Genomic DNA, 23,549 nt, shown 5'->3' with positions numbered 1-23,549 from the left:
TCTATCTACTTAATAAGAAGAAATAAGGGCCCTATATTTCTCCATCTTATCTCTTTTATTTCTTAACTTTTATTAACCAGAGCATATTTTTATTGCCAAAGTTTGAAACATCTGTACTTACTTATGCTACTATGTTTATGTTTTCCATATGGTTGGTATTGGTTGATTTTGAAAATTAGAAAGCAATAAAGGGTGCTTATCAAATTTTGGTTATGTAAATAAATTTAATGCAGAATCAGATAGTATGAATAGATAAATAAAGAAAGAATGTATGATCTATGTCACCATACATTTTGCTAAGTGGAATATATATGAAATGAAATCTCATATTCCATTAATTTCTTTGAATAGTACTGCATTTAAATTTGTTTCATATTTTCGCCTCGACTTTGTTTTATACTTTATTATTGCTTTCTCTGGAGTTTCTAATTGCCCCTTTTATTTATTTATTTTTGGCTGCACTGGGTTTTCGTTGCTGCACGCGGGCTTTCTCTGGTTGCGGCGAGTGGGGGCTACTCTTCCTTGCGGTGTGCGGGCTTCTCATTGCGGTAGCTTCTCTTGTTGTGGAGCATGCGCTCTAGGCACACGGGCTTCAGTAGTAGTTGTGGCACGCGGGCTCAGTAGTTGTGGCTCGTGGGCTCTAGAGCGCAGGCTCGGTAGTTGTGGCACACGGGCTTAGTTGCTCTGCGGCATGTGGGATCTTCCCAGACGAGGGCTTGAACCCGTGTCCCCTGCATTGGCAGGCGGATTCGTAACCACTGCACCACCAGGGAAGCCTTGCTCCTTTTTATATGCCATTCTTACCAAATTAGGTCTTCCAGCTGTCTTAGATGTGTTGAATGCTGAGTTTAGCTGTACCAACTGCTTTCTTCACTTGCTTCACGTCTGCTACTTGGGACTGTTTTTTTTCTGAACTCCTCAGTTTTCTTGATTTCTTGCCTTTTACTTCTTGGATTGTGTTTTAGTTTTTTTTTTTTTTTTTTTGCGGTGGGTGGGCGGCCCTTTCTTTTTTCCTCTCCTGTTGCGGAGCACAGGCTCCGGACACGCAGGCCCAGCGGCTGTGGCTCACAGGCCCAGCCTCTCCGTGGCACGTGGGATCCTCCTGGACCGGGGCACGAACCCGTGTCCCCTGCATCGGCAGGCGGACTCTCAACCACTGCGCCACCAGGGAAGCCCTGTGTTTTAGTTTTGTTGAAATATATCTATCCTCAAATACATGTGCAGAAAAAGTATGTGCAAGGTAAACTTTTTGAGTCTTTGAGCACTGAAAATGAAATTTCATACATTGATAACTGGCTTCGTAGAATTTCTAGATTAAAATAACTTCTTCTTCAGAACTTGAAAGGTATTGCCTTTTAGCTTCCAGAGTTGCTGATTAGAAATTTGAGGGGAAAAAAATCATTTACCTTTAGGTTAACTTGCTCTTTACCTCTGAAAGCTTTTTTTTTAATCTTGGCATTCTGAATTTCTCAGGGCTGTGTCGTACCTTGCTTAGCACTTGGTGGGGTGGGCCCTTTTATTTTGAAGACTTTTGTCTTTTTTTTGGGCTAAGTCACTGCTCACGCTTGTATGGTTCGTGCATTAATTGCGGACTCCTAGTGGAGGTGTCTAGTGAGTGGCCCGTTATGGGGATATATGATTTGTCGGTACGTAGGGATGCCTTTTTGCAATATGCCTACATATAGGGAGACCTTTTGTCAGCATTCCAAAAGCTCTGTGGTGGGAGATCTGCTTTTCATCTTTATTATTATAACTATTATTATTGTTCTATTGTGTCTCCTCGAAATGGGGAAATTATGATATGATGCATCCTTCTGTCTATGAGGATAACCCACTTTTATGGAGGACCCTTGAATTCTCTTCTTGGGGTGATGGGTGAACAGAACATGGTGTCATTCACAGTTGTTTCCATTCCCCCTGCAGCTTGTGGAATGCTCTTATGAGGTGACTGGCCAAATGGTGGGGGATCTGGGTCTGGGAAGTGGAATTGAGCAAGTGGTCAAGCCCATGGCCCTGACCCCATTGAGCAAGAAGTTAAGGCAATTAGAATGCTGCCATCAGAGCACATTTAGGGAGATATTTAGAAAATTTTAAAAAGCTTTAAGTTTGACCTTCTAAAAAACATGTCATAACTTACTTTTTAAAGTTGGTCCTTTTAATATATGGAAATACATACTAATTTCACCAGTTTGCAATTAGGGTAGCATTTCCCAAACTTAGGAATTCTCAGGTGCCTCTGGGAGATTTAAATAACTTGTTGAGAGGAGTGTCAGAGTTTATTGTGGGTTTTTGTGTTTTTTGTTTTTTTTTTTTTTGGCATCAGTGCTCTCCTTTGCCTTCTCTGTGGTTGGTGTCCTCTGTATTCAGAGCATTCTTATTAGTAGACATTGTCTTGGTCAATTCGGGCTGCTATAAAGACTACCACAGACTGGGTGGCTTAAACAACGGACATTTACTTCTCACAGTTCTGGAGTCTGGGAAGTCTGAGATCAGAATGCCGGCATGGTGGGGTTTTGGGGAGAGCCCTCTTTCTGGTTTTCAGACTGATGTCTTTGCTTTTTGTCCTCACATGGTAGAGAGAGAGAGAGAGGATGCAAGCTCTTTGGTGTCTCTCCTTATAAGGGCACTGATCTGTCATGAGAGATCTACCCTCCTGACCTGATCACCTCTCAAAGGTCCCATCTCCAAATACCATCAAATTGGGCATTAGGGTTTCAACATGTGAATTCTGGGTTTGGGGATACAAACATTCAATTCATAGCATATATGTTTAAGGCTTTTGTCCCTAGAACCTCAGTATTCAGTTCTCCCTCTGTCTCCTATCCTGCATAGGTCAAAACTCATATGAGAAACAAATTATTAAAACAAGTGAAATGAAGCAAAGGTTTCACACAGTTGCTTTTGCTTTCATGGAGGCCTGGGCATCCTGGAATTCCCGTAGTAGTTGTAGTGACATGACATGAGTTTGAGAACTGATGATGCAGAAGGATTGATTTTGAGTTGTAGAGAACTTTTCTGTTTTACATTTCTGATATCTTTTTTTATTCTGCCTCAAAACCAGTTTTTACTGTGGATAGAGACCCCGTATATCTATGCCAATATTAGTAACCTTTATATTAAGCTTTCAGTCTCTTGAAAATATCCAGTATCTCTATCCAAGTAGCTGCAGAGAATCCTTTTGTAAACAAAACTTTATTAAGAACCTTCAATCGGTCAGATATTATTCTAACTATTTTATTTCAGCATTCTATATGAATATGACAGAATTTATTTTAGACAACACTTGAAAAGAAAGGAAAAGCTTGAAGAAGCATGTAATATCTGAATTTTGGTGATCCCAGGTTAGAAATCTGTTTGCACCACTAATTCCAGACTCAATTTTTTATCTATCTCTGTATTCAGTTGAAAAACAAAGGTCTTACAGTGCAGACAGTCAATTTAACGCTTTAGAACAAAAGGTCATTATTAGTCACTGACACAATTCCTTAAAGTTCAAAACAGCTGTAGGTTCTGGAAGGCTAGTTGGAATTATAAGGTTGTGTAGTTTGTATAGTACGTAATGGATGAGCAACTCAAGAATAGGAGGCATCAGACTCTGCATGGAAAGCTGAATGAGGCTGAAGAAAGGAGAATCTGAGACATGAGCTCCTCATTCTTCAGTAAGCCTCTCAGCTAAAATACGTTAGTCTGAGATACCGTTTTTGGCAGGCATGGGGTTACTAATGTGCTGTCTCAGTTGCAAACTGTCTGGAAGCAAAGAACGACTCTTTATGAATGGAGTAGTTTGATTTAGCAGATGCTTCAGGAACCCAGACAAAAAGGCTTAGAGACTAGGAAATAAGCCATGGGAAATTAGCATTTTTCTTTTGATCAGTTCATTCCGTAGCCTTCTATATCTTCTTTATCTATATTTTCCAAAAATACTATATTTAGAATTAATTTTGTAACTGTTTTGATAAATGTAAATAGAGTATGAATTTTCTTCCTTTCTTTTTGAAAAGTTTTGAAGTAAAAATAAATCATTATTTTACTTGATATATTCAACAGTATTATCAGTTTAACTCTTTGTGAATGCATGAGAATGAGAGTGTTCATTCACAAACACGTGCTAACTCACACAAGACCAGTGTATTTTAAAAAGTCTTCATCTCCATCCAATGCACACTTTATATTTATATGCCACTCAAATATATATTTTTAGTTTCTTGTGCTATTTTTAAAGATAACTACATATATATGGGTATGTATATTCTTTTTCTCTAGAAGGAATAACAGTTATACTTACGTGGTTTTAACTATATATCTTTATGTTTCATTTATTTTATAAAGTAAATGCAGTATCCTAAAGAACCGCATGTTATATTTTACTTGACTTAGTCCACATACCAGTATTTAGCAAAATTGGTCAGTCTGATTTCTTTTTTTTTCTTTTACCTGAGTGAATATTTACCAGTCATGGAATTTTTGATATTCTTCTCCTGTATATTATTTTCAAAGCAAAGTGTGTTACATTTAAAAAGGTATTCACTTTTACCCTTAAAATGTGTATTGTTCATCACAAAATGTGAGCGTATGTGCAGGATCAGTACAGTCCTTGTCCACAGGTGTCCACAATATCAACTTAAATCACCAGTCTCTACAGGTGGTTACTTAGTATCATTGTTTCCACATTACAAAGCCTAACAGAGGGCTCTGAAGAGTGGGCAATCCATAATGCCCTGTTAAGTTCACAGTTGCTTTTTAACTTAAAATCTCTATGCTTTTTGCAGTCCTGTAATGATTGTCTATGCCTACACTCATGTGAACACTGTGAGGATTGATAAGTTGGATTTTGAAAAGTTAGAATATTAAGATGTTGAAAGTTTTGATATATCAGGATTCTTATAGAGCTCATTTTGTCTTGTAGGGATAAATCAACAAGTCTGTTGTGTAGCTGCTGTACTTAATGTCGTGTTGCAGGAAAATACTGAGAAAGACACAGACACACAAGAGGTGTATAGTCCTGTTGGGAAGTAAAAGTCTAGAACACACAAAATGCTGATAAGCAAGCAATATGTGAAGTTTAATGTTAATTTCCATGTTTAGTGAGAGTGTAGCAGTAGAAGTTCAGGAAGAGGTAGAAGAAAGAGGGCTGGAGAATCCAAGGAAATCTTCATGGGAGAGAGGGATATTTAACTAGTCTTTAAGAGCGAGTACATTTTGACTTGTGAGATGATGGAAGGAGGCCATTCTACGTGAGGAGAAACTGTGAAAGTTACTCTGAAGGTCATGTTCATTAATCACAGGGACATTATATGTTATACATGTGTCACATTTCTTTAAACATAAAGATATATTAAGTCACATTTGGAGTTCTGAATGGTCTTCTGATCATGAATTTTCTCTGGCAGAGAAGGGGAGTGGGTGATTTGATTGGAGGTGTGGGTCAGTGGAAGAGAGGAGGGAAATGTGGGCAACTCGCCAATATTTGGCTTTACATCAAGGTAGTTGGGTATAGGCAACAAGGAGGAAAAGCGGATGGTGATATTGGTGAAAATAGTGGTTAGAGGACATGGAGCAGAGATAGTGATTTCTCTTTGGCACATTCTATCTGTAAGGTGTCTGTGTGATGTTTATGTCATATTCAGTGGCAGTTGGTTATAAAGATTTGGAATTTGAAGGAGAGATCCAGAGGTTATTATGGAGAGGGTATGGAATTATAAGATAAAGGTCTTAGGAAGAACCCTGGGGAATAATAATAATTGAGGATCGGAAAGAGCTCAAGAAGCCAGTGTCGGAGGTTGAATGAGATGGTGAATGAAGAAGGAAGTTGCCAAGTTATTGGTGGCCTTACCCATGCTTATTTTGTTTTCCTATGCAATTAAGACTTTAACATTTTTCTTAAAAATGTCTTTTCTTTCCATTTTTATGGGTTTTTTTGTTTATTATAGTTGGAAGATCTGGAGTTGGTGAATATAGTTCCCCCAATCCCACCCATAAGTCCTAGATTTGGAAAAATCCGAAATATTTCTTTAGTGGTTACTCCAGACATTGCAAATGGAGAAATTGGCTTTATTAGCAATCTTCCAATCATTTTGCATGAACCAGAAGATTTTGCTGCTGAAGTGGTAAGTAGGCTTTTTCTTATTGATGGGGCCTAATGAGTTTGAGATAATGTAAAGACACTGTTTTTTTGAGGGGGAGGTCGGGTTAGTTTATAGAGTTAACAGATCTTGAAAAGCTTCACCATTTACAGCAAGCCTTCAATATGTAATTTGACATAAGTAACTGATGAATGTGTGATTTTCATCATCTTTTGCCATATTCGATAGAATAAAATTAGAATTAATTGCTCACAGCAAAAGTAGGATATTTTGATGACGCTGCGTTCAGCTAGTGGTATGACATTTGGTAGAGTAATAGCCAAACACAATTTTTTTTTATTGGCCAAGTCATATGTACCACAGGAATCCTTGACCTTTTCTATTTCTGAGCACTCCTCATGCTTGCCTTGGGCAGGATTCAGGTGACGTCCTATACTTGGTGGTGGAGGTGATGGTGGTAAAGTAGTGGATGCCAAATCTTCGGAATTTTTTATATATATATATATATATATACATATTTTATTTACATATTTTATTTTATTACATTTATTTTATTACATTTTATTTTTATTTTATTTTATTTTATTACATTTATTTTATTTACATTTTATTTACATTTATTTTATTACATTTTATTTACATATATATGTAAATTTCTGGATACACACACACGAACACACACAAACATGCTCACATATACAGCACGTCTCCCTGCCTCCCCCCACCCTGGTTGAATTTTCCTTCCATCTATATAGGGACCACACTTGTTTTTGACCTTACCATTCCCTGAGCCACAGTCTGTCCCTAAAACCCTCTCCAAGTCTCTTACACTTAGATTTGGTTTAAACTGGGTTGCAGTTGAGATCAGGAGTGTGGAGAGTTGTTTTTGTTATCAAAGCCTCATGTCAAAATATGGTGACCACAACTTCCTTTGTTTGTATATTTGATTCTGTGAATTGGCAGAGAAGCTCTATTTTTCAAGATGGTTTTGACTTTTTATATTTTCATAATATTTTAATATTTTTCTTCTAAAAACTAAAAAGTATTCAGTTTTTTCTGAAAGAATGGGTTGTTTTTATTCATTTATCTTACAAAGCTGTACATTTACCGTTTCATATTTTTCCCTAGAGGGAAATTAGTTTCTAGGGAAAGTTTTGGGCTCTGTGAAACCTGCATTCTTCCCATCCTGGGAAACAGCAGAAAGAGTGAGAATTTCCCTTTGTTCTCTTTGTCCCCATCTACAGCCTGGCCACGCCCACCCTCTTGGGGTGATTTAAGGGCCCAGTCCTTTCTTACTTTTTTTTGTCTTTTCTAAGAATCTTACTTTGCTTGCTAGTCTACAGACTTGACTGTTGCTAGCCAAATTAGAAGAATGGTTAGTGAGGAAATATCTTCCATGTTTTTCAAGACGGCCTATGTTCAAGGGCAAAGAGCAGAGGATACGTTTTTTAGCCACTTAAAAAGAATAGCATTATATACTATTAAATATTTGTTTACATTCTTTGTTTGAAAAAAACTTCATTATGATCTTCAGTGATCCTTTTCTTATACATATTTAAAGTGTGCTGCACTTAAATAAAACTACCAAATACAGTTTGTTTCAGAATTATTATAATAGTTTACATTTATTTAGCTCATGCTATGGAGAGACACTTTAATCTTCACCAGGAACTTGCAAAATAGGGAACCACTAGCTTCATTTCACATGTGGAAATTGAGGTCAGAGAGGTTAAGTAACTTGCCCAGGGTAACCCAGAGCCATGATTTGAGCATCTGATTTTGTTTCTGCTGCATTTGTTGTGTTGGTTAGAAACATTTCTTATTTGTATTATTATTTTCTTATTTTGCCCCTTATCACGTTAGGATGCATTTGACATAACTGTGTACTTCCCAGATTTAGTCACAAAAGCTTATTTTTCAGTTTGTGCTGTGATATTAAATTAATTCTTTTTTTCAGAGAACCTCTGATGGAAATTTATTCTTTAACCATTGTTCTGTGTTTTTCATGGTTCTTTGGCTTTTAAAATGAAGTCTTTTTGTTAAGACAAATCCCAGGTTAGGTGGGTTTTTGGGTGGGGGAAATTTAATAGAGAAGTTTGATTAGCAAAAACTAATATAAAATAGTCAAATCTGAAATTATCATCATACTTAAAGAAAGCTTGTTCAGTTGTGCTTTTAATATCATTTTAATTGTTCACTTCTCTATGCACAATACCTAAACATATTCATATAACAAGTGTATGCACTAACTGAAAAGCTTATGTAATTTGTGAGCATGTATTTCAGAAGAACTTGTTCTGTTTTCTTTTTATAAGGTATGCATTCCCTTACATCGGGATGGAACTGATGGCCAGGCTACTGTCTATTGGAGTTTGAAGCCCTCTGGCTTTAATTCAAAAGCAGTGACCCTGGATGATATAGGACCCTTTAATGGCTCTGTTGTGTTTTTATCTGGGCAAAGTGACACAACAATCAACATTACTGTCAAAGCTGATGACATACCGGAAATGAATGAGACGGTAACACTTTCTCTAGACAGGTAATAACCCATTTAGGTAATGTTTAGTGACATTTATATGTTCACGTTCTCTGAAATAATTTTGTTTCTTGTTTTAATTCTTTTCTCCACATAAAGTAAAAAGAAAAAACTAACTAGATAACGTCGTGCTGACCTTCTTCTGACTTTTCTGATGTTTGTTGATGGCTTTTGGTTAGACTGTTACAACATAGTGAACTCTTACCCTGCTATTTATCATGAAGAAACATTACATAGAGAATTTATGGAAGGTATTAGATACCTCTTAATCATAGCTAATATGTTGCTATGTTCAAAAAATAGGCAGCAGCAAACCCAAAATGTTAGGTTAGGCATACATCTCTGCTGGCTTCATTTTCATCAGGGAAGAGGATTAGAGCTTGTTTCAGTGAGTAAAAAGAAAGTGTTAATCTTCATATAATGAAATTCTCTTTTTTACATGGAATTTAACATTAAATAATACTAATTTTCCAGAGAATAAAAAATAATACAAATTTAAGGGGTATTTTTAAGTAATGATAAGGATTTGGTTAACATTTCTCAGTAAGTAATTTATATCAAGAAAATATCACAATCTCTCAAAGAGAAATTTTTTTCAGCGATTCAGAAAATTCCAAAAATAAAAAACTACTGTGCTTAATTGATGTTAATTAAAAAAATTGAAACCAAGCTTATCTACTACAGGTCTCTATATTAAAGTTGATACATATTAGAGAAGGTTAATATGTGACTTGAGGGCTTTGCAAAATTTTTATTTTAGAAACAATAAAATTCATAGATGAATCAATACCTGTTATTTTATACTGTTTTAATGAGGACTGAAGTAGTAATAATTATTTTATGTAACCCCTGGTCCTCTCCAAATTTTACTCTCAGTCTGTTGTAGGTTTTTCTATGTTGGTGTATTGTGTAAACACATTTTATAAACCTTATGAGTAGTTGTTTTTATTTTTATGTGGAAGAAAAATTCAGAATATAGGGAACAAATCTGTTGAATGTCTGCTGTTCATTTTGTGTGCTTTCAGTACCACATTGTGTTTTCTTCCTTTTTCTTAACATAAAAATTAAAACAAAACAAAATAGGCAAACAAACCAAAAAAAGCAAAAACCAAATACAAACACACACACACACACAAACACACATGCACAGTCTAAATGACTTATGGTTTTAATATATATTTTCCATTAAATCTTAAGGAAAGATATTTCATATGATGAAAAAATTGGTGAAATGTAAACTGAAAATTATTAGTTTTTCACTTGTGTGCTTTTTTTCCTTAAGTTAGATTTGAGTACTTATTAAATCAGTGGACAGTCTTAAAAACAAACTAAAGAAAAATGAACAGCAATTATAAACCAAAGAGGTAGCAATCTATAGGAACTTTGTTAGCTAAGCTGCAAGTTTCTGCTCTGAACTAAATGTCTAAAGAATGATTTAAATTATACCTCTGCAAGTTCATAAGTGACTATTCTTCATATTCTTTCAAAATAGTCATTTTCAACCTTATCATGTAAATCTTCGAAATTAACTAAATATAATTTTAAAGTATTTTCTCTCTCTTTCCTCTGGGTTAATAAGGCAGTACACAAGAAAGTATAAACCATGGGGCAGAGAATTTCAGAAATTAATGGTTCCTCTCTTTTCAAGTAGAAGAAATTAGTTCAAATTTATACTAAAATGTTTTAATGCAATTAGTAACTAGTGCATACTTGTATTATCTCAGTTGTGCATGAACAAATTACAATTCAGTGTTCTAAGACATTTAATTAAATAAATGTGACAATCTCGTATTTTATCAAAATCTCCGTCTCAATTTTGCAAATTTTTAACAAAACTAAAATGAAAGAATGAATGAATGCCACTGTGATTACAGTAAGTTACAATAAAATATTGCAACAAAAAATAATTAACACTTTATTGTGATACCATTTACGATTTTCTTTTAATGTCAAATTCAAATGAAAATTCTCTATATTTTAATTAAATAGAGATAAAAGTTACCCTGGTACTGAGTGATTTATGATGCTTCTAATACCATACTAATTAAACATATTTTGTTGTTTAGTTCTCACCAAATCAGAAACAATATTATTATGCCAATTTATTTCAGAAAAAATTGTAATATATGTAGTATACAACTCCTTATTTATAGTGTTATTTGACTTGAAAAATGAAGCACTAGGACTCTACATTCTGACATGTTTCTCAAGGCTGTTTAAAAATACAGCACATTGGGAATTTGGCAAAGTGTTTACATTTCCTGATATGAAGTTATATTTAAGTAATATTTGTCATAATTAAAAGATACAGCGATATCTTTTGGCTTCTTGAGTATATTCCTGTGCAAATGATGAAAGATATGTTTTTCTCTGCAGATAGAGTTTTTATATTTTCAAAGAATAACTGGCGTTAGATCTGAGGATGTGGGATTTTATTTTTTTGAAACCTAATTAAAGCTACTAAGTAATTAAAAGTCGGGCTGAATGAAATTTGCTCAGCTGCCGTGGTTTTGTGAGCGTGCACAGTGCTTGGCAGCCTCCAGCGCCTTGGAGCAGGCCTGGAAAGGAATGTCTTCAATGGGTCTTGACGTGCTGGCTGGTCATGGGGTCATCTTGCCTAAGTGGGAACTGCCGAACCTTTTGCTAGCATTTGTGAATAGCAAAGAACCCAGTGTGCAGAGTTCCCTTAAAGTGAATATGACTAGCTTGTGCAGGGGGAGGGAAAAAAGAGAGCTTTCTTTAGCTTTATTTTTACCCTGCCATTCACATTTCTAACAGTATTGGTGAGATTTTGGCAAATAGTGTCTCTGTCTTACCCCCCGCCCCCCCACGCCTCCCTTTCTTTCTGTGTTGACAGGGTAGAAACCGAAAGGTTTGTCGTGTATTTTGGGTAAGTGTGCTAAAGAATGTCTTGTTTTTGGTGATTCAACATTTTGCTTTGCAAGTCAGTGTTTTGGACAAGGCTGCTGTTCTGCATGACCACCAGTCTTGAGAGAGTTTGCTTGTCCACCTGCCTGTGCATGCTTTGTGTGTCCTTTCATCTTCTAATGATAAGCTTATATGAAGAGTTTTTTTTTTTTGTATTAAGAGTTTTAAATTATGAATGCATTTAAGATATCTGATAAAATTTTTGAGAATTTATGTAATTTCATGTTTTGAAGAACTTAAAAATTTTAACTTTCCTTATAGTGTACATATAACCAAGAGAACAATTAGTGTCCTTTGCTTGTGAGATTCTTATTTAACATCTTTTATGAATCTTGTGGTTTAACAAAGAATTCAGAAGCAGGGCACTCATCTCTTCCATTGGTTTTTGAGTGCATCTAAGCAATTTCTTGCCTACATTCTCTCAGTTGTCGTATAAAGAACTTTTCAAAATTTTGCCTTTTTCCAAAAGGGTAGCACATTAAAAATAAATTCATTTGTTTAATGCTCAGAATGGATTTTTATATTTCACATTCTGATCGTGTTTTTTTTGTCTCTTAGCTTATATAGACATAGGAAATTTTAATTGATTAAAATATCAATGTAAATGAAATATGGACAAATTTGCAATGAAAATCATATGACTGCATTAATAATCCAAAAAGGATAACTATCTTATTATTTGGATTATATCTTCTGTGGCTACTAGTATGCTAGGTATTGGCTGTCAGATTTCCAAAAGCTGGGGAAAGATGTTAATTCAGATTCTCTATTACACAGGAAGTGTGCTGTCCTTTTTATATATTAATTGTGACTGCATTGTAATTTTGAGGTCTGATCAGCAGTACTTTTTGATTCAATAGAAAGTGACATTTGGAAAGGTTTAGAGCAGCTTGCAGGATTGAGAATTCTCAAAGAGTATGCTGGCTTTTAAACCCTCAGAGCGTTACAGTCCTAGTCCCTTTGATCATTCTAATTATAGGCTGAACATAAAAACCAGAAATAAAAAACATCTTGTTTTAATATGTTCTTCTGAGATTTGTATAGGAATTGCTATAGCATGTCACGTATCTCAGACCTATTCTATTCCATTTTTTTTCATGTATGTCACGCATTTTCTTTTGTAATAAAACAAAAGAAAATGCGTGAGGTTAAAATCAAGGTGAATAGAATCATATTAAAGGTCACAAAGTATCTCTAAAATCTAATCACAATTTTATTTTTGGTGTGTCTTGATTTAGTCCAAGCAGTTAACCAACTTGTATTCAGTTAGTATAATCTTACGTAATGAGTTTTTTTTTAAAGAAATTCATGTGTATGTAAAGTTAAAACAATTTTATTTAAATTATTTTTAAACTACATGTTACAAATTAACTTTTGCTAAAACTGGAAACAAATTTGTGAATTTGATACTACTTTATAAAATATATTTAAACCTTTGATTAATGTATTTTTAAGGTACACATGCAGTGTTTGGTTTCAGTCAAATATGAAAGAACCAATGAATTCAGAAATAGAAGTTCTCCCATAAATGTTATCAGTAAAACTGTTTTGATCTGAAGTGATTTTAATATACTTAAATTCAACTTAAATTTTACCTCCTAATAACCTTCATAGTCATTATCTGAAGTGTTGTAAATATTTTAAATAAGACTTCAAAATTCAGAAGTAAGACTATAGGTAGTCTGTAAGACTTAGAAAGCCTGTAAAACTTTTTCCCCTCTGACTTCCCCAGGGTCAATGTGGAAAACCAAGTGCTGAAATCTGGATATACAAGCCGTGACCTAATTATTTTGGAAAATGATGATCCTGGGGGAATTTTTGAATTTTCTCCTGCTTCCAGAGGACCCTATATTATACAAGTAAGTATGAAAGAAACTTCAATCTATTCTGTACTCACAGCTTCAAAAGAACAATCTCGAAAGATTTAAGCTTTTGTGGACTTTTTTTTCCTGTCCTATATATGGTACTTTACTGGCAAGAACACAGTTATCATCACTATTATTGTTATAATCATATAGATAGCATATAATGAGGGCCTTCTATATTCTCTTCCCTGTTCTAAGCACTTTGTAGTCACAGCCCTTACTCTTCACAATGAGTTAAAGAGGTCTGTGCTCTATTTCACATTTTACAAACGTGAAAAAGAGACACATTGGCATTTCTAGCTGAGCCTTAGACAGACTGCTTAAAGTTGTGATGCCAAACCTATTCAGTCCAAAATTCAGGGTGTGTGATTCTTTTGTTTTTTTTAAATACAGTTTTGAAAGGTTACTTTCCATTTACAGTTAGTACAAAATATTGGCTGTATTCCCCATGCTGTACTATATATCCTTGAGCCTGTCTTACACCCAATAGTTTGTACCTCCTCTCCCCGACCTCTCTGTTGCCCCCCAACCCACTGGTAACCATTAGTTTGTTCCTGTATCTGAATCTGCTTATTTTTTTGTTATATTCACTAGTTTGTTGTACTTTTTAGATTCCACGTATAAGTGATAACATACAGTGTTTGTCTTTCTCTGTCTGACTTATTTCATTCAGCATAATGCCCTCCAAGTCATCCATGTTGCTTCAAATGGCAAAATTTCGTTCTTTTTAATGGCTGAGTAGTATTCCATTGTGTGTGTGTGTGTGTGTGTGTGTGTGTGTGTGTGTATGTGTGTGTATATATATGTGTGTGTGTATATATATATATATATACACATACCACATCTTTATCCATTCACCTGTTGATGAACACTTAGGTTGCTTTCATATCTTGGCAATTATAAATAATGCTGTGAACATTGGGGTGCATGTATCTTTTTGAATTTTGTGGATTTTTTTAAGGAAGGAGAATCTGTAGAGCTCCACATCATCCGTTCCAGGGGAGCTCTTGTTAAGCAGTTTCTACACTACCGAATAGAGCCAAGAGATAGCAATGAATTTTATGGGAACACAGGGGTACTGGAATTTAAACCTGGGGAAAGGGAGATCGTAATCACCTTGCTATCAAGATTGGATGGAATACCAGAGGTATGGGATTTTATTTTTTCCGTGTGCTTTTGTGGAAAGTTGATAGTATCTTGTATATTATGAATATAAATATTTTGAACACTGGCAAGGAGATACAGGAAAGGAAGTGGGCAAGAAAGGATTGAGAAGTGCTTATGTTTGGAAAATAAAAAATAAACAAGCTTAAGAAACAAAGTAAGACTTATTCCAATTTGAATTGTCCATGTTTGTTGTACGTAAAGCAGTACCAAACAATCTGAAACGTTCAGTGTGTAATCAGTTTTCATCTCCTTTTAGGTTTATATATGTTAAACCTTATTTTATGTAATCTGTATTGACTGAACTTTCAGTGATACAGTTTTGAACTGAAGAAATTTTTCTGTAAAATCACTCTTTTAAAGGAAATAAATTTTAGTTGTATATTAAGGGAATCAGATATTGTTCCATTATGTTTACATACCATTGCATATGTAGCTTTTACATTAATTTTATTTTATTTACTCTTATTATTTTAAATGACTAGATCATCAGTGATAAGGTTAAGTCTTCTTACAATTTTAATATAGTATCATGGTTTATCTTTTCCCTTTTTGAATAATGTATACTTATATCTGATGTCTCTCTTAATTGATGGAAGGACGTTAAAAATTAAAAAAAAATCAGCTTTGTTTTTTCAGTGAGTGGCATGTTTGTGAAAAGCTGATTCTTGAATATATATATTTTAATTTCCTCTGAAAATTTCAACTTTATATTTTTCCTAATTTAACATGTTCATTTTAGTTGGATGAACATTATTGGGTGGTCCTCAGCAGCCATGGTGAACGGAAAAGCAAGTTGGGAAGCGCTACAGTTGTCAACATAACGATTCTAAAAAATGATGATCCTCATGGGATTATAGAATTTGTTTCTGATGATCTAATTGTTACGATAAATGAAAGTAAAGGAGACGATACCTATAGTGGTAATTTATTCTACTTTTTATATTCTATTACTGTTTACTAAAGAAGAAATTAGTCATGTGCTTAGTTTATTTCTTTAGTAAATAGTTATTTTTAGTTGTCCAACTGCTGAGAAATTACATGTAGTACAGAAATTGGTGTTTTAAAAAATCATATTTAAGATTGCTAGTTTTATTTCTTACATAGTATTGTGATGATGACTTCAGTTATATTTTGATTTCAATTAACCATATGTGGTAGAACTCAAAAGAATGAGTTGAGTCAAATAGGAAAAGCTTTAAGAGTTACTGCTAGGGAACTATTGCAGTGGCACAAAATGAGATGTATTGATAGGTTATTTTTAGAGCTGTGTCTGTCTGGGTAAGAAAATCACTTTTGAGTATGCAGCTTCCTCTAGCTGCCCTTAACAAATATCCTTATAGGACTTTGTGATAGGTGTACCTAATTAGTCACCATTCTGCTCCTTTTGCTGAATGACTTTTAAAATTGCAAACTGTGATAGAAAAGATCAAGTCCATTTATTTTATCAATTGTATACCTACAGAGGGAAGACTAGGTTAATTTATATATATACCTTGAGGCTGGGCTAAGGAAATAATTGGTTTTTATTAAAAAGAGGGCTTATTTTTACTTTTATTTGAACAATTTCTTCACTCATCATTTTAAAATTGTTTAATATATGCTCATATATGTTATACCCATTTGTATTTCACAGCTGTTTATGGTGTAATAAGAAATCGAGGCAACTTTGGTGATGTTAATGTATCATGGGTGGTTAGTCCAGACTTTACGCAAGATGTATTTCCTGTCCAAGGGACTATTTTCTTTGGAGATCAGGAATTTTCAAAAAATATCACCATTTACTCCCTTCCAGATGAGGTAAATGTTACACAAATAACTCTTTTCTTTGTTTAATAATTATTTTTTAAAATAATTAAACATCTGGTAATTTACTCTGTCATGAGAGTATGTGATAAAGCAGCAGTCCCCAACCTTTTTGGCACCAGGGACCGGTTTTGTGGAAGACAATTTTTCCCCTGATGGGGGTGGGGGTGGGCAGGGGGCGGGGGATGGTTCAGACGGTAATGTGAGCGATGGGGAGCGGCTGATGAAGCTTCACTTGCTTACCTGCCGCTCACCTCCTGCTGTGTGGCCCAGTTCCTAACAGGCTGCCGTGGCCCGGGGGTTGGGGACCCCTGTAAAGAACTCATGTGTGATAATGTTTGACTATAAGCCAAAATAGAAATATTATTTTTGGTTTCCCTGAAGGCATTTTTAACTCTTAGAACTGGTAGTCGCTGGTGACACTGCGTAGGTGCCAAATATCAGGGATTCATACTTGTGAGAGAGGTTAAGCACTTGGTTTGTACTTAGGCCCTTTGAGGATGAGGGCACCATCTACCAGGTATCCTATGATGCACTCTCAGAATCAGGACATTGGACCAGATGGATGGTGGATTCAGGATAATGCAGAGAAAGAAGTTAGTAACAATGGGGTGGACCTTTCTGAGGGACACTGTGCTTCGAATAGGTATGGAAACCTGTCTCCTTTCCTTCACACTTGTGCCTTGAGAGACAAAGTTCCAACAGTGTTCCATTTTAGGGTCTGGAGAAGACCGGCTTACATGGATGAGAAAGAGAAACAGTGTCCATCTGGGGAGCCATATAGGCTCAGAGATGTGGGGAGTCTCATCTTGTTAGGACAGGAGAATGAGGTCTTTGTGATGTACTTCGGTGAAACTTAAGTAAGGTTTGTAAGGGGCCTTTGAGAGCTAGCTGAGCTTTTGTTATGATTATGAATTCTGTTCTAAGTGTGTCACAAAGTTATTTTTCTGTTCCATTGTTTTTCCTTAAAAACTATATATATCCTATTTTCTTATAGAAATAACTTAAGCTATGTAGTATTTCTGTTTTTAACTTACGTAAGGCATAATATCTCTATTTCCATTAAATTTTATAGTGAGTCAAAATAAAGTGACTGTTTGGATGAATGTACATTAAAATTTTGGGGGGTTCTGAGGCCTACTTGAATAATTTAGAGTGGTTCTGCCTCAGAAGTAGAAACAAACATTAGTACCGTTATTAATAACGCTCTTTTTTAAAAAAGATAAAAATAATTTAGGAATATGTAGTGGAATTATTTATACGAATCACCTGACTAAAAGCATGTGTAACATTTTCCAAAAGATTCCAGAGGAAATGGAGGAATTTACCATTATCCTACTTAATGCCACTGGAGGAGCTAAAATAGGAAATAAAACTACTGCAACTCTGAGGATTAGAAGAAATGATGACCCCATTTATTTTGCAGGTGGTATTGCTTTCTTATTTGAGTGAGTTCACATATTTCTTGAACAGTATAAAAAAACTTTTTTTCAATAATTGTTTTAAGTGAACATTTTCAATAAAGCACAATTGTTGCTTGTTTAAATAGGATTTCATAATTTGTTTGGATGATCATTATTCAAACTCTTTGACATTTTAACAAATACTTTTAAGGATCTTCTGAAGGAAAAAGAAAATAAAATAACTACTATTTTATTAGCTTTGTTCTCCTCCCACTTTTAAATTCCAAGGTATTTTCTTTCCATTGTGCAAAAATGAACACTCTTCCACATAACCTCTTCCAGTACACAGTGTAGCCAGTTCAGGGTCTGCATATTGTACTTGATGAATGGTTACTTACTGTAATTACTATTACTTAAGGGACATATAAGTTAACGTATAAATTAAGGTCTCCCCATTTTTGCCACTTTAATGCTTTCTTTAGAACTGTCTTTTCCACCTGAGATATCTTTTAGTTTTATTTGGTATCTAATCTATTGGTATCTAATTCTTTCTTAAATCATTTTTGCAAGATGTTCAATTTACAACTGTAGGACTCTTAAACCTCTTGAGTATTATTGATTTATATTTTAACCTTCAGTTAACATGTACTTAATGAGTTAGTCCTGTGTTCAGTCTTCTACTAACCCTGTAGAAGAAGTGGCAAAAATAAAACCTAAGATATCTGGGCCTATTCTCAAGGAACTTATGGTCTAAATTTGAAAATAAAGTGTATGAAACAGTAGTCAGAGGTTTCCAGACAGTATGTAATTTACTGACAAATTGGGTGTTGAAGACAATGGATTCCATAGGAGTCAAGGCAAGAGGAAGGCCATTGACTAGAAGTAATCAGAGGAGACCTCATGTAGGCGTTGGGATCAGAGCTGAGTCTTTAAGTAAAGACACAGTGGAGTTCATTTCTTGTGGGGGGCAGGGAGAAACATGTGATCTGAAAATATGGAGATGGAATCAGAAAAGCTCACACGTTTCTTCTTATCTTTATGAATATTTCAGAACCTCGTGTAGTGAGGGTTCGGGAAGGTGAGACTGCTGACTTTATAGTTCTCAGAAATGGATCTGTTGATGTTGCCTGCACCGTCCAATATGCTACCATGGATGGGAATGCTACCGCCAGAGAGGGGGACTTTGTTCCCATTGAAAAAGGAGAAATGCTTGTTTTTGCGGTTGGAAGTAGAGAGCAGAACATATCTGTATTCATTAATGAAGATGATATCCCAGAAACAGATGAGTTCTTTTATATAATCCTCTTTAATTCAACAGGTAAATAAATTACATTTATGGCATATCTGTTGTTTCAGTGCCTTTATGAGATGACATTAAGCATTTAACTGTCACCTGGGATTGTTCAAGAGCAAAATTGTTTATTTCATTGCTTTCTTGAGGGAAGGGCTGAGGAATATGTGTTGAGACTTCGTGTACCTGGTATACTCTATATCATTATTCTTAATCTTTTTTCACAATATAGCACACATAGAAAATTATGTTATTATTATATGAGGAATAGAAATCTTTTAGCTAAAGCTACCCTAAGTCTTTTCTAGTCATCCAAGGGCTTAGGGCATCTGTAGTCTCTTCCCTCCTAGCAGGGTGCTGGACATGGTGGTTGGGAAGCTGCATTCTGTGGGTGACTTGAGCCCAATTGGCTCTACAGCCACAATGCATGACAATTTGCAGGAGGGGAAATTCCTTCTTCTCCATGCTATAAATGAAGCAGGATGTTTTGTCCCCATTATATGGGTCCTGAGAATGTTTTGACCCCATCTTTAGTAAATTAGAGGGATTATAGCTTCTTTTGGTATTTATTTTATTCTTTTAAGAGTACATAGAGTTATTTTTTTCCTTAATCTTCTAGATTAAGAAGACATGATACTCCATCACCCCTGAATACTCGAGTGTGTTTTTTCCTATATACTAGGACATTTTCCTACATAACCACAATATAGCCATTGAAATCAGGTTAAAATTAATACAATTATTGCCTCAGACCCCATTCAGATTTCTCCAGTTTTCCCAACAATGTCCTTTCTAGCAAAAATGATCCTCTCCTAAATCATGCATTGCATTTAATTGCTGTGTCTCTTAATCTCTTCAGTCTGGAATAGAGTCTTTCCTTGACTTGCATGACCTTTATAATATAGAAGATTACAGGGCAGTTGTTTTGTTGAATGTCCTTCATTTTGGTTTGTTTGATGTTTCTCATGATTAGATTCAGACTTTGCATCCTTGGCAGGAAATTCATAGTTGTAATTCTGTGTTCCCATTATATCTCTTCTGTTGGCACATGATTTTGTTTTGTCCCTTTACTGCCATGTTTACTTTGACCACAGTTTAGGTGGTGACTGCCAGGCTTCTCTACTGTACTTTTTGTTCCTTTGTAATTAATAAATATTTTGTGGGGGAGATAGTTTATGTAAATATCCTGTTACTCATCAAACTTCCAATTTTTTCATTGATATATTTATTAGTATGGACTCATTTCTGTTTAATGCAGTGGGTTATATTTCGCTATCATTTCTTTTTTAACATCTTTATTAGAGTATAATTGCTTTACAGTGTGTTAGTTTCCGCTTTATAACAAAGGGAATCAGCTATACATATACATGTATTCCCATATCTCCTCCCTCTTGCGTCTCCCACCCACCCTCCCTATCCCACCCATCTAGGTGGTCACAAAGCACCGAGCTGACCTCCCTGTGCTATGTGGCTGCTTACCATTAGCTATCTATTTCACATTTGGTAGTGTATATATGTCCATGCCACTCTCTCACTTAGTCCCAGCTTACCCTTCCCCCTCCCCGTGTCCTCAAGTCCATTCTCTACATCTGTGTCTTTATTCCTGTCTGCCCCTAGGTTCTTCAGAACCATTTTTTTTTTTTTAGATTCCATATGTATGTGTTAGCATACGGTATTTGTTTTTCTCTTTCTGACTTACTTCACTCTGTATGATAGACTCTAGGTCCATCCACGTCACTATAAATAACTCAATTTCGTTACTTTTTATGGCTGAGTAATATTCCATTGTCTATATGTGCCACATCATCTTTATCCATACATCTGTCAATGGGCACTTAGGTTGCTTCCATGTCCTGGCTATTGCAAATAGAGGTGCAATGAACATTGTGGTACATGACTCTTTTTGAAGTATGGTTTTCTCAGGGTATATGCCCAGTAGTGGGATTGCTGGGTCGTATGATAGTTCTATTTTTAGTTTTTTAAGGAACCACCATACTGTTCTCCATAGTGGCTGTATCAGTTTACATTCCCACCAACAGTGCAAGAGGGTTCCCTTTTCTCCGCACCCTCTCCAGCATTTATTGTTTGTAGATTTTTTGATGATGGCCATTCTGACTGGTATGAGGTGGTACATCATTGTAGTGTTGATTTGCATTTCCGTAATGATTAGTGATGTTGAGCATCCTGTCATGGTTCTTTGGCAATCTGTATATCTTCTTTGGAGAAATGTCTGTTTAGGTCTTCTACCCATTTTTGGATTGGGTTGTTTGTTTTTTTGATATTGAGCTGCATGAGCTGCTTGTATGTCTTGGAGATTAATCCTTTTTCAGTTGCTTCATTTGCAAATATTTTCTCCCATTCTGAGGGTTGTATTTTCGTCTTGTTTATGTTTTCCTTTGCTGTGTAAAAACATTTAAGTTTCATTAGGTCCCATTTGTTTATTTTTGTTGTTATTTCCATTTCTCTAGGAGGTGGGTCAGAAAGGATCTTGTTGTGATTTAAGTCAGAGTGTTCTGCCTATGTTTTCCTCTAAGAGTTTGATAGTGTCTGGCTTTACACTTAGATCTTTCATCCATTTTGAGTTTATTTTTGTGTATGATGTTAGGGAGTGTTCTAATTTCATTCTTTTACATGTAGCTGTCCATTTTTCCCAGCACCACTTATTGAAGAGGCTGTCTTTTCTCCATTGTATATTCTTGCCTCCTTTATCAAAAATAAGGTGTCCATAGGTGTGTGGGTTTATCTCTGGGCTTTCTATCCTGTTCCACTGATCTATATTTCTGTTTTTGTGCCAGTACCATACTGTCTTGATTACTGTAGCTTTGTAGTATAGTCCGAAGTCCAGGAGCCTGATTCCTCCAGCTCCGTTTTTCTTTCTCAAGATTGCTTTTGCTATTCGGGGTCTTTTGTGTTTCCATACAAATTGTGAAATTTTTTGTTCTAGTTCTGTGAAAAATGCCATTGGTAGTTTGATAGGGATTACCTTGAATCTGTAGATTGCTTTGGTAGTATATTCATTTTCACAATATTGCTTCTTCCAATCCAAGAACATGGTATATCTCTCGATCTGTTTGTATCATCTTTAATTTCTTTTATCAGTGTCTTATAGTTTTCTGCATACAGGTCTTTTGTCTCCTTAGGTAGGTTTATTGCTAGGTATTTTATTCTTTTTGTTGCAGTAGTAAATGGGAGTGTTTCCTTAATTCCTCTTTCAGACTTTTCATCATCATTAGTGTATAAGAATGCAAGAGATTTCTGTGTATTAATTTTGTATCCTGCTACTTTACCAAATTCATTGATTAGCTCTAGTAGTTTTCTGGTAGCATCTTTAGGATTCTCTCTATATATTATCATGTCGTCTGCAAACAGTGACAGCTTTACTTCTTCTTTTCCGATGTGGATTCCTTTTATTTCTTTTTCTTCTCTGATTACTGTGGTTAAAACTTCCTAAACTATGTTGAATAATAGTGGTGAGAGTGGACAACCTTGTTTTGTTCCTGATCTTAGAGGAAATGGTTTCAGTGTTTCACCATTGAGAATGATGTTGGCTGTGGGTTTGTCATATATGGCCTTTATTATGTTGAGGTAAGTTCCCTCTGTGCCTACTTTCTGGAGGGTTTTTATCATAAATGGGTGTTGAATTTTGTCAAAAGCATTTTCTGCATCTATTGAGATTATCATATGGTTTTTCTCCTTCAGTTGGTTAATATGGTGTATCACATTGATTGATTTGCGTATATTGAAGAATCCTTGCACTCCTGGGATAAACCCCACTTGATCATGGTGTATGATCCTTTTAATGTGCTGTTGGACTGTGTTTGCTAGTATTTTGTTGAGGATTTTTGCATCTGTGTTCATCAGTGATATTGACCTGTAGTTTTCTTTCTTTGTGATATCTTTGTCTGATTTTGGTATCAGGGTGATGGTGGCCTCATAGAATGAGTTTGGGACTGTTCCTCCCTCTGCTATATTTTGGAAGAGTTTGAGAAAGATAGGTGTTAGCTCTTCTCTAAATGTTTGATAGAATTTGCCTGTGAAACCATCAGGTCCTAAGCTTTTCTTTGCTGGAAGATTTTTAATCACAGTTTCAATTTCAGTGCTTGTGATTGGTCTCTTTATATTTCTATTTCTTCCTGGTTCAGTTTCGGAAGATTGTGCTTTTCTAAGAATTTGTCCAGTTCTTCCAGGTTGTCCATTTTATTGGCATAGAGTTGCTTGTAATACTGTCTCACGATTCTTTGTATTTCTGCAGTTTCAGTTGTTACTTCTCCTTTTTCATTTCTAATTCTATTGATTTGAGTCTTCTCCCTTTTTTTCTTGATGAGTCTGGCTCATGGTTTATTAATTTTGTTTATCTTCTCAAAGAATCAGCTTTTCATTTTATTGATCTTTGCTATCATTTCCTTCATTTCTTTTTCATTTATTTCTGATCTGATCTTTATGATTTCTTTCCTTCTGCTAACTTTAGGGTTA

The 23,549-nt window shown here is 35.2% G+C and overlaps 1 protein-coding gene across 1 annotated transcript in view; it reads left to right on the top strand.

The window, feature by feature from the left end:
• Window positions 1-23,549, top strand: part of ADGRV1 (adhesion G protein-coupled receptor V1) — a 543,050-nt gene that overhangs the window by 12,838 nt on the left and 506,663 nt on the right. The window contains exons 9-16 of the mRNA XM_027100633.1: window positions 5,931-6,107; window positions 8,399-8,622; window positions 13,280-13,406; window positions 14,374-14,559; window positions 15,319-15,499; window positions 16,213-16,376; window positions 17,685-17,808; window positions 18,837-19,103. Of these exons, the coding sequence (XP_026956434.1) occupies window positions 5,931-6,107; window positions 8,399-8,622; window positions 13,280-13,406; window positions 14,374-14,559; window positions 15,319-15,499; window positions 16,213-16,376; window positions 17,685-17,808; window positions 18,837-19,103 (1,450 nt within the window). The remainder of the gene's footprint in view (window positions 1-5,930; window positions 6,108-8,398; window positions 8,623-13,279; window positions 13,407-14,373; window positions 14,560-15,318; window positions 15,500-16,212; window positions 16,377-17,684; window positions 17,809-18,836; window positions 19,104-23,549) is intronic.

Source organism: Aethalodelphis obliquidens, unplaced genomic scaffold (assembly GCF_003676395.1).
Source record: "Aethalodelphis obliquidens isolate GAN/ISIS:26980383/991018 unplaced genomic scaffold, ASM367639v1 scaffold4, whole genome shotgun sequence".
NCBI lineage: Eukaryota > Metazoa > Chordata > Mammalia > Artiodactyla > Delphinidae > Aethalodelphis > Aethalodelphis obliquidens.
This window is presented reverse-complemented; position numbering and strand designations above follow the sequence as displayed.